The 16834-nt window shown below is 43.1% G+C and overlaps 1 protein-coding gene across 2 annotated transcripts in view; it reads right to left on the reverse strand.

The window, feature by feature from the left end:
* The window catches only part of LOC149311108 (ectonucleotide pyrophosphatase/phosphodiesterase family member 1-like), a 65842-nt gene extending 51493 nt beyond the window's left edge, over positions 1-14349 (reverse strand). Inside the window, exon 1 of one of the 2 annotated variants that reach the window (XM_089530356.1) lies at positions 14152-14349. In XM_089530356.1, the coding sequence (XP_089386482.1) occupies positions 14152-14247 (96 nt within the window). In that variant the 5' untranslated portion in view covers positions 14248-14349. The remainder of the gene's footprint in view (positions 1-14151) is intronic. The other variant, XM_089530355.1, reaches the window with a different exon arrangement.
* Between the last annotated feature and the right edge of the window lie 2485 nt (positions 14350-16834).

Below are 16834 nucleotides of genomic sequence, written 5' to 3' on the forward strand. Positions count from 1 at the left end.
AATGTCTCGTGCTGCTGGTGGTTCTGAACTGGTACCAACTGGAACAGATGCAGTCTTCTCAGCTGCTCAATATCAAAGTAACTTCCACACAGATTTTCACTCAAATGAGGGTTTATTGACTTTGTTGCTATTTACACTTTCACAGCAAACTACTATACATCTATACGCTTTCAGAGTCCATGCAAGAAGCTCGTATGTGACATCAGTCTTTGTTCTCTCACAAGATCAACCTTCCCACCAAGTGGACACACCTCTTTCCCATGAAGTCACCATACTACACAAGAGCATAACAATAATACATTTTGTTTATATTATGTCTCAGCAGATGTCCTTGAAGACTTGTTCTTCCAGGCCTAGTCTTTCTGGCCTGCAACAGGAACCATTTTAAACCTTAGTTAACCATTGACACATCTGAACATTTTCCATACAATTTAGAAATATATTTTAACATATGCTGCACCCGCGTAAAATGCAGGTGCACTGTGTTTATGAACTGCCCACAGAAAAGGAAACTGGAAGTTGGAAGCACTTACTCTTCCTGTCCTAACCCCTCCCAACATGTATTTCCATATATTAAGGTACTCAGGCTATTTGTTGAACTTAATTAACAAGATTCAGTTTAGTTCTACTATCACTTTTTTGATTCCCTATAGGTTTAGGCTTGACTTCAGCATAAGAGGTAATCAACCAAATGACATGAGTGCAAAATTTGGCAAAGGCTGGATTTACATTGCATGGCCACTTCAGATCAGACATCAAAAAATTGTTTTGTTTTTTACAGTATCATCAGCATACCTCATAAGGAAGCACTAATACTATCCAAAACCACAAAAGGCATCTACTTCTAGATAAGAGTAATGCTTGGGAAATCTGCAACCCTAAAATAGTTTGAAATTGCTCCACTGGAATCTGTGGAGCTTTATTTCAGGTAAATGTGCTTCAAATTACATATTCTTTTTCTTCCCTTAGCTTTTTGTCCAAGTCTGAATGGAGGAGGATGGGTGGAAAGAGACTTACCGTATTTTCCGGCGTATAAGACGACTGGGTGTATAAGACAGCCCCCAACTTTTCCAGTTAAAATATAGAGTTTGTGATATCCTCACTGTATAAGACTACCCCTCTTCCAACGCACACCAAATAAAAATTTTAAAAAACATCAGATTTGATTTCAATACGGTAATTTTATTTCAAATGACATGCAGGTACTTAGCAGGAAACCTTGTATACAAAGCCTGCTTGGATTGGTCAGCTCTCCTTGCCTGCCCAGCCCTCCCTGTCTCCAAGACTATCAAAGTGGTAGCTGCTTTCATACGATTGTTGCATACGGTGGAGATGCAGCCGTGGCCGTTTTTGAGCTCCCCCCACCATATGCAGCGACCGCAAATTCTCCATTCCGGCTCAGAAGTTTCAGCACCTGCCCTATAAAACAACACCCGGCGTATAAGACGACCCCCAACTTTTGAGAAGATTTTCCTGGGTTAAAAAGTAGTCTTATATGCCAGAAAATACAGCAACTCCTTGTCAGTCTTTTTTGTACAAAATCATCTTCCTCCTTTCTCTCTGTATACTGTGTTCTCCCTGTAGCTGACAAATCATTTCAGAGTGGATAATTCTGAGCTGAATAACAATGAAAATGGGGGAGAAAGAAAGTTTGCAACCTTAGTCCCCAAAGTTATACTTCCATTTAGATGTTCTGGGGTAGAAGTACAGAACTCTCTGTGACTTGTAGTTTGAGTCTGTGTTAAACCATTAGTTTTACTTACTGCCTGAAAAAAACAGACCTCAGATCAGCACACAAAATAATTCTAGATAAACATTTTAAAAGGCATTTAAATAACAATGCCAAAGAAGAACCCACATTTGACACTTTAAAAGAGGCCATTTGAACATACTAAGCATGGTAGCTTTCAAGCATTCTTGATCAGGATGTCAGTACAGAATCACAATTCTACATAGCACTGGAACACATATTGTGGACTTGGTTTGTGAGGTTTGGAAGGAAAGAAGATAATGTTCTGTTTTACTGTGAAATGTATTTTTGTGCATGTTTGTATTGGAACAAAGTTCTGTATTCTAGGCAAGAGTCCCTGTCCCCTTACTCCTTCCTCTATGTGGGAGGAAGACGGACAGTGTCAGACCATAAACAGTATGTCATAATTATTATGGGCAAAGAGATACCTGGGAAAACACTTTTCCATGCTACACAAAGGACACTTGGCTATTACTGCTAGACTGCTCTTTCAGATGAACACAAATTGAAGAACAAAACCATCTCAAATTTGGCCACAATTTTTTCACCCATGGTCACAATTAATGTTCCACACATAAGCATTTTCAAGGAGATCTTAAATAGCATATGAGCTGTGTATCTATACCTCCCAGGGACAGACTTATTACTCGGAAAGTAACCAGACTTCTTCAGGCAGCAGATGATATCAGCCTCCCAGCTGTTTCTCCTGAATTAACTGGCTGTTCCTCTTGGTTGCAAGACAGAGTAATGTGTGCCATACAGACATCCTGAGGCCTTTAAACTAGCCTTTTGACTCAGGGGCTCGACAGACTGGCCATTAAGGTGGGTCTGGGGGCAGAGTCAGGGTGTGGCATCCACATGATGCACACCCCAACTCTGCCCCCAGACTGATGTGATGCTGCACACTGCTCCACGTGGCGTGTGGCATCACGGCACTCATCTGGCGCTGCATCTACATGATGCAGCGCCAAAGGAGGATGGAAAAGCTGTCTGCCGACAGCTATTACACCCTTTCCAGGGTGCATAAGGAGCCACTTTTTGCAGCTCCTTTTTGCGCCGCAAAAAGGAGAGATCGGGGCCTCAACATGTGGTTGCCATGGCCCCGATCCGTTGCAGATCAAGGCAGCTATAGGCCATCCCTTAGGGGCAGTCTGTACAGCCCCGGAGTCCCACAAATGAAAACTGAGACACATGTGGCAAACTACATCAGCATGTTATCAAGATGGCAAAGGTTATTACTAAGAAAGAACAGACCAACTAGGATAGGCTGCAACAGTTTGCTTTGCCCGAGCTTACTAAAAAGGATAAGACTCCACTGCCTCTTTTCTTTTCTACTCCCCAAAACTGCCCCCCCCCCATTGAGTTAATTGAATATTAATGGGGGTTTTCCACATTGTTCAATGGGGAAGTAATGAACTGCACCCCCATCATGTTGACAGCAGTCTCCCCCTACACAGACACACAGAGAGACATATATGCATACATCCTGAAAGAGAAGGAGAAGAACTGCTTGTTTTCTCTATGCACTCTGCCCAACCTGAAAGAGAAAGGGGGCAGAGAAGAATGCTTGAACAGATCACGTGTGAAATCTCCCTGGAAACCAACATGAGGCCACATCATGAGAAGGCACAATTTATTAGAAAAGACAATAATGCTAGGAAAGGTGGAGGGAAGTAGAAAGAGAGGAAGACTGCACACTAGATGGATAGACTCTATTAGGGAGGTCATGGGTATGAATTTACAGGACCTAAGCAAAGCAGGGGAGAACAGGAAATCTTAGAGATGTCTCATCCACAGGGTCGCCATGAGTCAGGATTGACTTGAGGACTGTTAACAACAACTGGCAGAGCCCATGAAATTAAGGGTAAAGGTATAAATGACAAAGCTGGGGCTGCCAGCAGCACATTGAGCCTATGTCTCTGGTTTTAAAGAGCCCAGCTCTGTAGAAGCAGCACAGGTGCCTGAGGAAATCACCTATGTTGTGTCTCAAATGATTTTCCAAGACACTTTGCTAATGCCATAGAGACTGGCTCTCAAAAGCAAGAGCCAGGGATTCAGAATGCTTCTGGCTCACAGAGCTGGCTGCTGGCACTGGTGTGATGGCTTTGGCTGCTGACCTCTGTGCTTTTGCCTCCTGGGAGTTGGGTGGGCAGCGGTAGAGGAAGCCAAGACAAGTAATTTCTAGCTCTGGAGTGTTTTGTGGAGGTGGATTAGTGGCAGCTCTCCAGAGTGGTAACAGCCCTGCCAGAGTAGGAAGGGAGTGGCAAATTTGCTGACCCAAGTGCCTCATCACCTGAGGCAATTGTCTCACCAAGGCTCTCTGTGCTGCAGCAGCTTCCTGTTCTCCAGACTTCTGTAGCATTTGATCATTCATATTCCCTCTTTCCACTCAGTGCTATCATTGTTCTCTTTTTTCTGCTCACATCTTGCTTTTGGTCTTCATTCTTCTTCTCTTTCTTAATTTTAACATAATATCTACTTCAAGAGCAAACAGCATGGCTTAAGCAAAGCACAATCTTGACCATGGAGTTCTATATCAATGTGATTCTATATAACATATCATTCCCATGTCTATGAAATTAGATGTTTGATGCATCACTCAGACCATTTGGATGAGTGATACTTTACTGTCCTAATCTGTTCAGATCTTCAGCTCTTTTGGCTACAAATCTTAATTAATATTCAAAACCTCCCTAACCTTTTTAACTATTTCAAGGCTAATTTTGCCCTAATTTAGGAGTTCAGGACTTCATATTTCTCCTACAGATTTCCCTATTCTTTAGATTATCACTTCTCATGAAGGCAAAAAATGGCATTCCATATTTCCAAAGAATTTGGTACAGCCACATATTTAAAATTCCACTGCATATGAAGGCCAAACATTAGCCAAGACTCTAGACAAGCTACTGAGTTATGTAATTACATTAGTTGCATAGCTGAATAGCATCTCCTGGTTGGATTTCCCCATTCTATCCCTTTAAGAACATTTCAGGCAACCAGTAGTTCTATAATACACAAAAAATGCAGCTATAAAGGGAAATACACCGTGAAAGGCACGCCCTGCATTCTTAGTACGTGCCTACATGAAACATTTCCAGTAATATGTCAGTAAGATACCTACTTAAAGAAACAACCAGAAACAACATTAGTGGATTAGAAGCTCTGGAACAGCAGTGTCCACACTTGGATCTTCAAATGTTGCTTAAATCTACCTCTCAGAATCCTGACCACTGCCCATGATGGCTGTGGTCTGTTGAAGCTGGAGTCTAGGAACCTCAAGGAACCCAATCTTGGGAAGAATGCTCTGGAGTATTTGGAGATGTTCGACAATTGAAAAATATATCTGCATGGCTTACTGCTTTCGAATAAAAATGGAAGCATCACTTAGAAAGAAGCAAAATACACTGAGAAATGGAGGTACCTAATTACATGAGTTTCTGAATATTTGTTTCCCCTGTGAACTGAGCACTGTATTGTGGAAATGAATACTCTAGGAGCTTTTCACCCCTTCCCCTGGACAACTATGTATACAGATGCCATATAAAAGTTTCATGGATCTTGCATGCTAACAAAACTAGAGGAGAGTTATGCTCTTTCCAAATCAAACCAGAAATGCTAGGCAGAAATTCAGAACACACATTTTGGGATCAGTGAAATACATCTATTAACAAAAGTATTACATAGCTAAAAAGACTTTCAAAGAACTTTTGAAGTGGATTAAAACAAAGGTCTGGTTGGGTGACAAACGATTATCATTATGGCAATCACTTATGGTACATTATAAGTACTTATTCCTCATAAAATAATCTCTGCAATCTCCACCACATCCATACCCATCTTGCTTTCTATATGTTGTGTGTTCACAGAACATGTATAGTATGAAACTGGCTAGCATTTGGCAATTTTCTCCTAGCATTTATGACTGCTTATTAGGATGCATTGTGTATCCAAGATCAGAACTTACAAAGTTACTTTTTGGGTTACAATTCCCTGAATGCCCTACCTAGCATGCCAGTGGTCATGTTGGTTGAGGTATTCTGGGAACAGTAGTCCAAAAAAGTGACTTTGGGAAAGGAGCAGTCTGGAGCCAGCCATTTTCCCTCCGGAGGGAGCCCACAGCAACCAAACTGCACGGGCTCCCTCCGCTCCAAAAAGAACTCACTAAAAACGGGTTCTTTTGGGAGCGTGCAGACGCTGTCAACAGTGCGGCCATTGGCGCACTGTGTCACGTCAATGACCAAGTGTGGCACCCAACATGCAGACGCGGCACCACACTTGCATCATCATGGCGGCCTTGGTGTGAACCGGAGGCCGCCATGATGGCGGAGCCGCTCCATATTAGGGTTCATGGGGTTGCTGCGTGCTCCCAAACCCTAATTTTGGCCCGAATATGGTGCTTCCTGGCCGTCTGTCTCGGGCCTCAATCAAACTCTGATCCCAAGTTACTTTGACCTTTAAAAACTCAGAGTTTAGTTTCATCCAGAACAAAAGTATTGGGCCAAATCCAATTCTGTCCTTCTGTTGACAGAACTGAAAGGGGACAATTCTCTTTCCTCCCCTCATTCCTGTTCTGCATTCTAAGCTCCTCTGGAAAGTTGGAAAAGCCTCCAGTACAGAATCCTAGGAGTTGCAGAGGGCTGCAGAGGAGAGGAGAGATGGAGACAGTCCTTCCATGCTAGTGGATCTCTTCTATAACCACACTGGATTTAAACCAGTATTTCTGCTTCACAAAGCAATATTCCAAAGGGATAAGTCTTATTTTGAACTTCTAGTTCTTGAACAGCAGTGTTCCATTTTATGTTGAAAACTGCTTTATAAATCAATGAGTGAACAAAAAGCACTACTAGAACTAATAGATAGTAAAGTAAAAATGGGGAAAAAAATCAAGTTGACAAATGAGAACCTTGGAGCCCATCTCAGATACCTAATCTCATTTAGACCCCATCTGCAAGTATTTTGGCTAAGGACAAAAAAAAAAAAAATCCCTAGGGCATTTCTCCCTCAGAATATTATTCCCTAGGAAATAATTTACCATAGGGCATTAATGGTGAATCTTTCATAGACGAAGTGCCCAAACTCAAAGGCGTTCCCACTCTGGGGTGTTACCCAGTGCTGGGGGTGGGACTTCTGGGGGGACAGGACTTCCAAGGGCAGGACCTCTACCTTTTAGGGGCAGGACTTCTGGGGCCGAGACTTCCCTGGAGACAACAGAAGGCCCGGGAGGGTGGGGGTAGAAGAGGAACAGGCACTCACCTGTTCCTCCTCTTCCTCCGCCTTCCTGGCCTTCAGCTGCCTCCCTGTGCACCTGTTCCTCTTCTTCTCACTGCCCTCCCATGCCTTTAGCTGTCTCCAGTGAGGGTAGGGGAAGAGGAGGAACAGGTGCATGCCTGTTCCTACTCTTCCCCTGCCCTCCCGTCTTTCCATATGCCCTCAGAAATGGCTTTGAGTGCCAGAGGACATGCATGCCATAGGTTCTCCACCATAGCCATAGGGGTTCTCAAGCAATTAGAGTTAGTTAGTCTTTTGTGGATATTTAGTTATCAGCAGACTTCTCTTATACTATGCTGTAATGGGCATTGCCATCTCCCCACTCAAGAGCACCTAGAGATATTATTGTTTCCATCTATATAAATGAAAAGGTTGAGGGTTTTTTCTTTCTTTCACTAGTCTTGAATACATAGTTGGTGTAATCAAAGCTTTTATTTACCAAAGCTTTTATTTATATTGTACTTGAGCATTAAGGGTCATCAGACTACTACACTCAAGGTATTTTTCACTTTGAAGACTATTTGCATATTGGTGCCTATGAAACCAATGTCATTGTGCCCACTTTCAATTACGCCCAAGCTAATCTGATTCTCTGGAACTGAATTCAAGTTTAGAAAATATTTTGGTACCAGAACTCCCACAATCCAAAGGTTTGACTGCAAAGAGGACTATGTCACTATAGAAAAGGGATGGAAAATCTTGCTATTCAATGACAACGCCCAACATTCACCACCATTAGCTATCCTGTCAAGGGCTATTGGGATTTGCAGTCCAACAACATTTGGATTGCTGCAGGATTCTCACTCCTGCTAGGAGTGAGAATCCTGCAGTCCCTAAGAACTAAGAGCTAAGTCCTGGTGTATTCAAAAGGAATTTGTTCCACATATGTCTGCACAAAATAGCAGTAAGAAATACTTTATAATGTAGCTGTTTGGTCCAGAATAACCAATGAGTTTATTGGAAAGGTGAGATCATTCACAGAGTTGCAAAGATGCAGATGTACATTTGCAAACTTTCCATATTGAGAAATTAGCACAGAACTTTCTACTGCAATGAAGCATGTGCCTTTCAAATACATATTCTCAAGGCCATCACTTTCTGCTTAAATGTATACACCCAGTTCTAAGAAACATGGGACTTTTCCTGCACGTCCTCCTAGTTATTTTCAGGGAAAGGCCCATGTTACTTAGAACTGGATGTATAAATTCTGATTAACTCAAGATGTTGAAGAGTCATTGTACAATGACAGAGCATTACTTCAAGTTTTATCTCTCCTACACAGCTAGCCAGTGTTCCCTAGCTCTAGTTTGCTAGATTCTTTCACTCTTAATGACATTATCCTTTTTAAATGTATGATCATACTGTTATATAATACAAGAAATTGATGCAAAACCTTGTCCATGTATACAAACCAGTTTTTTTCCCCATATGTGGAACCTCACAACCACACAGACTGAGTAGTGATGCATTGGTTGGTAGTGAGGAGTTCTTGATTCAGACAACCTTCAGATCTTCTTTCCAGCCATAATCCTATGCTCATATTAGTACCACAAGGTGACATGTTGTATGTAAATAACAACCATTCCTGAAGCAATCCCTGGACAGAATCTTTAGTTCTTGCTCCTGGCTAGAATTCATGGATGACTAAACACTACATGATGTTTCCATTTGGAGATAATCATTTCATCACTTTTTCATATCATCTGTTTATAAGCATAAATTGTTGCATCAGAAGCAGCTGTGAAACAGCTTTGAACCTCAGACCTCCTATGATAGCTTCCAGAAGTCAAAATCTATCCTATTAAGGCGCTGTATGCAATAAACTGCATTGCACCAAAAACATATTAAGCTTCAATATAATCCCTTATATGTCCCCAGACTTTTATCTGTGTTCTGACTACTTGATATTTATAACAGATGATTGCAGATATTCTATACTGACTACTTAGTTATCTTTGTATAACTGTAACATCTAGCATTCTTCTATATCTATTTTTAAACATTTTTTCATATGTCCCTGTAGTTCAAATATCTAGCATTCTCCTACATCTGTCTTTAAACATTTTTTTCATATGTTTCTTTCGTTCCAGTATCTCCCCTATACTATAGAACAGCAGTTCTCCCATGTCAAGATACTGAATGACTAATTTTACAGAGGTCACAGTCCAGACCTCATAAACGTCTTTACTGCCTACTGTACACAAAAAGAAAATGTAAGTACCATTGCTTCCCAGCTGTCAGTAGGGCCCTGAAGGTGAGTTCAGTGGTGTCACTACCACAATGCAGAAGATGCAGTGGGTGTGGATGACACCTATCAGAGGGGATGACACTGTTGAAGATATGACAGCAATGTGCCCAGCACCCCAAGGAAACTTTGTCCAAGTTAGTAGCTCAGTAGTGAATGCTGAGATGCCTCTATGTTAGCCTCTACCACCTCTGTCCCACTAGCTCCCACCATGGTTGTTCTTGTGTAAGATGAGGAGAGAGAGCAGGAGAATCTGTCACTCCCACCCTCCTAGAATGCATGGGTCAGCTATAAATCCCCAAGGGTCACACCCAGTTAGTAGTGGTGCCCTGGCAAGCCAAGAATGGAGTGAGGGATTTTTTTTTTTCCAGGAAGGGTCTTTTTTGCAGCACTTTTGCATGTGGAGATGCCAAGCACTGGTAGCAGTGGAGTTGTGTGGTGGCATGTGCATGAGGACTCCCCAATTCCCACAACAGCTGCAGCCTCTTCTGGCTGGTGAAGGATGCGGTCATGGGGGTGACACCATGAGACACAATGGGGTGACACCAACCCTAGCAACACCACTAGGTGAGCTTTCATATTTTACTTATATAACTCAGAACAGAAAATAAAGACAAAGGCTTTCATGGCCAGCATCCATAGTTTTTTGTGGGTTTTTCGGGCTATGTGGCCATGTTCTATCAGAGTTTGTTCCTCACATTTCACCAGCATCTGCCTGTGATCATCTTCAGAGAATGCTGATCACAGGCAGTAACATGGATATTTCAGAAGCTGTGGTTCAAGCCCTGATCTCAGCTGTTCAACTATCTATTGACATTCCCAAAGAATTTCAAATGGTTAACAAGAGTGAAATTACATTTGTAGAAACTCTGTTAATTCTTTTTCAGCAGGTCTCATCCTTCTGTATCTATAATTATAATTTTATAATTATAATAACCATTACTTTAAATTCTTCTTGGAAACAGATTTCCAAGTGGAGCTCTTTCAGCAATGGATTATATGCTGCCTATCACCTGCCCCAGCTAACAACCCATCTGAACATTTTGGGCACACTGAAGATTCCAAAAAATCTCCAAAGCCATTGCCATCTTGATTGTGTTACAATAATCCAAATGGGATGGAATCAAGACATGTGCCACTGTACATAGATTGGCACATTCAGGATCAGATCTGAGTCCAGAAGCACACCCAAGCTGTCACCCTGAGATTTCATGTGTAACCCCATCCAGCACAAGCTGAATCACTATTCATTGACCTGCCTTTCAACTAACCAGGAGCACCTCTGTCTTCAATGGATCACGTTTCAATGTGTTTGCCCTCATCTAATCCATTACCAACAGCAGATCCTGGTTTAGTACAGAGACAGCTTCCTTGGAAAGAGTTGGAAAGGAGAAAGAAAATTGGCAGTCATCAGCATACTGGTAACACCCAATTGCAAAATTCTGTATAACCTCTCCCAGTGGTTTCATGTAGATGTTAAACAGCATTGGGAGAAAGGTGGGATCTATATTAAATAAATAAATATTTCCTCAGCATTGCCCTCACTGTGAGCACACTTTGGCTACAGAATGAGTAAGAGGTAATCATCATTGAAACAGTTATAATGGCAGATGTTAAAGAGCCATGCAGGATGCAATGTCCTTCTAGAGCAGTGGTTCCCAACCTTCCTAATGCCGTGACCCTTTAATACAGTTCCTCATGTTGTGGTGACCCAAATCCACAAAATTATTTTTGTTGCTACTTTATAAGTGTAATTAAATAGGTGTTTTCCAATGGTCTTAGGCGACCCCCATGAACGGGTCATCCGACCCCCAAAGGGGTCCCGACCCACAGGTTGGGGACCACTGTTCTAGAGCCTGATTTGTGTGAGAGGGAAAGTAGTTTACTTCCAGTTTGGTTTTGTGATAGACATCAGCAACCTCCTTTTATTTGCTCATCTGGCATGACCATGGGAGGTTAAAAATAGGTAATTACACCCTTTAATTACACCAATTTTGTCTAAACTATCTGCAACCTATTGCAGATGCCAAGGACTCTTTCAGACAGAATTCTTAGTTAGAAAGTATCAGAGTTTAGGAACCTTACTTTTGGGGACTACATGTCCCAGAACCTGGGATTCTGGGACTTGTAATCCAAAAAGCTTCTCCATGCTCTGGGCTAAATACTACCTAGCAAAAATTCTCCCAAGACTCTAATCCATCCATCCCTGCACCAGTGCACCAAATGGCTAATGTAACCATACACTTCCTTAAAATAGAGATGCTGAGATTAAGCCCCATCTGACAATCCCACCATCTCAGTTGCAACCTCTGCTATTTGATGTCTCCCCTGTAAGAATAAGCTTTAATGGGAGCTGAGGGCCTTGAGGTATTCAGAAGCCTGAGCGAAAAGCTCAAAAGTCACCTGCTTTTAAAATATTTATTGTTTCATACATTCCAGGGCACAGACGTGGTACTACTGGTACTCATGGCTGAAATCAAGCCTTTCCTAAGATTCCCAGCAGAACCAGCTCAGTGTAACAGTTTGAGTGTTGGACTACAATTCTGGAGATCAGGGTTCGATTCTCTGCTCAAGCATAAAACAGCACTGGGTGACCTGGACAAGGCACATACTCTCCAACTCCGAGGATGGCAATGGCAAACCCCCTCTGAAGAAACTTGCCCAGAAAAACCTATGGCCTTAGGGTCACCACAAGTCAAAAATAACTTGGAGGCACACAACAATGAAGGCTCCCAGCATGTGTCTGTATCAGCACTGGGGCTAATTTCAGCATTAAAGAGAGATTGAAGAGCATTTAAAGTATCCCGCAAATAAAGTGAAAATGACGAGTAATTGTGCGAATGATTGTCACACACAATTGTGCAAATAAAGTGATATCGGAAATGCATTGTCGCTGGAATTCCTAAAGTAAAAAGATGTGTGTTAATGCTTCTTTATAACCACTTTGATGGTGGGATTTGTGCAACGTTGTGTGAAATTGTTTCCTGTAATTATGCAATTTTTCCTGGATATTCATGGGATAAACTCCAGATCTCCTTTGTGTGATAAACCCCTAAACTGCCAAAGGCCAGGAAAAGCTTTGTCCTGTCTAAACCCAGCTCCATCCAGTAACTCTTTCTAAATGGATGACCAGTCCTTCCCCAGGTACCTTGGGAAACCCATTGTGACTCCAATAAGATGCCAGCCCTGAGTGGAAATTGTGAGGCTTGCTTGAGCCAAAGAGTGGCTCCGTGGCCCTTAACAAGGTTGGTCAATTGAGTTTGTTTCCCTCTCTATTAAAAATTAAACAAATCAAAAAGAAGGATAATAGGATCCTTCTTTAAAGCCAGCTTCCAACTGAGCCAGTGTGGTGTAGTGGTGTGAACACTGGAGTGCAACTCTGGAGACCAGGATTCAATTCCTGGCTTGGCTATGAAACCCATTGGATAAGCTGGGGCAAGTCACAATCTCTCAATCTTAGAGGATAGTAATGGCAAACCTCCTCTTGCTATGATAGGTTTGCCTTAGGGTTGCCCAGAGTTGGAAATGACTTGCACACACACACACACCCTACTTTAAAGTGTCACCCTGCTTCCAGCGAGTGCCGAGACACACTCCCACTTTATCTTCACAGCAACCCTGTGTGGTAGACCCTTTCTAGGTCTCACAGACAACCAGGTTGACCAGATGTTCTCACTGCCAAGGAGGCCAAGGCACTGTAAAATTTTGGTGGACATTACCAAATAAAAGCCCAAAACACTCACATGAGTATTAATTCATGCTTCTTAATGATCTCAGATAAATAATAATAAAAATAGCAAGGACATTTGGGAATTCCTCTTGGACCGAAGGTTGAAATGGAGGGCAGGTCCTAGGAAAGGAGGACCTCTGGTCCCCCTCCACACACCCCACTCCGAATCCAATCTCTCTCCTCCCCACAGATTATCTACACTGTCGAAAGAGTGGAGTTGCTTTAACTGCCACAGCTCCATCCTACAGAATCCGGATTGTAGAGAAGGCCAAAGGCCTTGCAAAACTACCCTACCGGCTATTTTCTCTAATAAATGAATGTAATGCAAAAACTACAAACCCCAGGATTCCATAGGATAGGGCTAGAGCACCTCAAGCTTGCCTCCACACTGCAGAAATAATCCAATTTGGCCCCACTTTCACTGCCACGGCTCCATGCTATGGCATTCTGGGAATGGTAGTTTGTTGTGTGACACCAGAGTAGACCTCTAGTCTCCAAAATCCCACAGTCTGGAGCCCTGACAGCTAAAGCGCTATCAAACCAAATCATTTCCGCAGTGTGGATGCAGTCAAAAAGTGCATTCTTTCTCCCAGAAGAACTCTAGTGCCACCACAAGATCTCATTCCCAGAATCCCATAGTCTGGGGCCATGGCAGTTAAAGCGGGTTATTTCCACAGTTAAAGCGGTACCAAACCATTTCTGCAGTCTGGATGCAGCAAAAATAATGCATTCTTTCTACGCAGCAGAACTCTGGCCTCACCAGAAGCTACCATTCCTAGAATCCCGTCGCCTGGAGCCCTGCCAAACCGGATTATTTCCCCAGTGTAGATGCAGCCTTCTACACAGCGGAGCTCTGGTACCACCACAAACTATCATTCCCAGAATCTCATCACCTGGAGCCCTGGCAGTTAAAGTGGGGCCAAGCCGGATTATCTCCTCAGTGTGGAGGCAGCCAAAGTACCTTCCCTCTACATGTTTCTGTAAGTCATGAGTGATGCTTTCCCCCTTCTTCTTCCCTCCCTTTCTTTCTTTCTTTCTTTCTTTCTTTCCTTCCTTCCTTCTTTCCTTCCTTCCTTCTTTCTTTCCTTCCTTCCTTCCTTCTTTCTTTCTTTCCTTCCTTCCTCCTTCCCTCGCTCGCTCGCTCTCTCTCTCTCTTACCAGGGAGAGGCACTTGTAGCTGGGGTCCTTGGTGCCTGGGGCCCTGCTGGGGCCGCCCTTCTCCGGGTCCTCGGCCACCTCCATCCCGGCCAGCATGGGCGCTGCGGCGGAGCTGGGCGAGGGCTCGCTCTCCCCGGGGCCGCAGGGCCCTTTCTCCGGGCAGCTCTTCCCCTCCGGAGGGCTCCGGGGGCTGGGGCTGGGGCTGGGGCTCTTCCTCTCCATGGTCCCTGCAGTAGCAGTGGCAGCAGTCGCCCCTGGCCCTCCGGCGGCCCTCCTCCTGGGTTAAGAAGAAGGGCACTCTCCTCCTCCGCTGCCCCCCGGAGGGACCCGCCTCCCTGGGCTTCCCACCCGCAGGAGGAGGAGGAGGAGGAGGAGGAGGCCCTGGGGTTCCATCCTGCCTGGCCCTCGCCTTCTCCAGCCCAGGGCTCCCTGGGGACTGGACACCACAGACACAGACACACAAGCCTTAGTTTAAAAGACACACACACACACACACACACACATATATTACTCATAAATTGTCATTCCCATTGAGTCTAATGGTACCAGTTGTGTGCCATAAACAACTAGCACAATTAAAATTATCCTTTTAAATGGCAATACCACACACACAGCCTAAATGTATTTTGTGTGTGTGTGTGTGTCGTTTCATGTGCTCAAAGTGAAAATCTGGACAAATGTCAGGTACTGAAAGGTTTTTTTAAAAATATTATTATTATTATTATTAGTCAAAAATATTTTATTGAAATTTTAATTTTAAAAAATTAATACAAATTGATAAAAAATAAAACCCCAAGGCCTCTCCTTCCTCCTCCCACTGAGCCTCCCCCCTCTCACCCCATCTCTTCGGATGAAAGACAATAGCAAAAGCAATAGCATGGGCATTTCTAGGCCGCTTATCAGTGAAGTAGCACTCTCTAAGCCAGTGGTTCTCAACCTTCCTAATGCTGCAGTCTTTAAATACAGTTCCTCATGTTGTGGTGACCCCCCCCCCCACACACACACACACCATAAAATGGTGGTGTCTCAGTTCCTAAGACCATCGGAAACATGTGTTTTCCGACTGTCTTAGGCAACCCCTATGAAAGGGTCGTTCGACCCCCAACAGGGTCACGACCCACAGGTTGAGAACCACTGCTCTAAGCAAAGATGAAAGCTTTCATGGCCAGCATCCATAGTTTGTTGTGGGTTTTTTCAGGCTATGAGGCCGTGTTCGAAAAGAGTTTATTCCTGACGTTTTGCTGGCAGCTGGGACTGGCATCTTCAGCTGCTGGTGAGACGTCAAGAATAAACTCTTCTATATAGAACATTATATAGAAGAGAACATTATTACTATTATTATTATTAGTGATTATTTCAATACAGCAAAAATGCTAATAGTTTTATTTGAATGGGATAGCATCATCATCATCATCGTCATCATCATCATCGTCATCATCATCATCATCATCATCATCGCTGTTCTTGTTTGTCCAAAAAGGGCCATCATTGTTTTGAATGAAATTCTCAGTCAAGGTAGCCACAGTTCTCAGTTTGTAGAACCTGAACAGGATAGTTAATGATAGGGGGGCTTGGAGGTTTCTCATTCATGGGGTTACCATAAGTCAAAGTCTGCTTGACTGCAGTTAACAAAAAAAAATTGGTCTCAGCCAAGTGAGAAGGTCTGTTTACAAGGGCGAGGGAGGTTTCCTTTGGCGTGTTTTTCTTTGTGGGGCTGTGGGAAGGGAAAGGGTGGCTAGGGGCTGGGTGGGGGAGAGAGATCCTGCTTGACTCGCTGTTTACACAGCTTTTCTCAGAACTCCCGTCAAGCTCTCCAGGACAAATCGGAACAGGACACATTAAATGATGCCTGCATTAAAAGACATCACCATCCAAATATATTGGTTGTGGGAAGTATTGCTTTTCACAGACACTTAGGCAATCTTTCTGAGACTAAAACATTGGTGATGATGCCACATCATCTTCTTTCTTTGCATTCAGCTGGAATCAGTCTTGAAAGACAGACTTGCATTTCTGCCACAATCTTAACACAGAGTTATTGAACATTTATATATATATATATATATATATATACACACACACACACACACACACACACACACACACACACACACACTACTGAGGAAACAGGCTGTATGGGTAAGATAAGATCAAGCTATTCCCTTCTTAAATATGCATAGTACCCAGATCCCTACCAGCATGTCCAAAGATAGCTTATTTAAAATAGTTCAAGCCCAAAAGAGTTGTTGTTTTAAACAGATAAGGTTCTCATTTCATACTTGCTTTGGGTGTACACATCTAACAGGAAACTATTTAAACTGCCTTCCTCTTTACTTTCTGTTCTTTTACCTCTTTTAATTGACTTTGGCTGCAAGTCTGTATACACTGCTCTGGGAAGAAGTTCATTGAACTGAGGGAAGATTATGTATGGAGCAAACTCACATAAAATTGCACTGTTTCCCATTTACTTATTCAATAATTACAATATAATTATTACAAGGACATTGAGAAACTGGAGCGTGTCCAAAGGAGGGCAACTAAAATGGTGAAAGGTCTGGAAACCTTGCCCTATGAGGAACGACTCAGGGAGCTGGGGATGTTTAGCCTGGAGAAGAGAAGGTTAAGAGGTGATATGATAGCCCTGTTTAAATATGTGAAAGGATGTCATATTGAGGAGGGAGCA

This window comes from Sceloporus occidentalis, unplaced genomic scaffold (assembly GCF_023333645.1).
Source record: "Sceloporus occidentalis isolate IW3139 unplaced genomic scaffold, rSceOcc1.0.p SCAF_6, whole genome shotgun sequence".
NCBI lineage: Eukaryota > Metazoa > Chordata > Lepidosauria > Squamata > Phrynosomatidae > Sceloporus > Sceloporus occidentalis.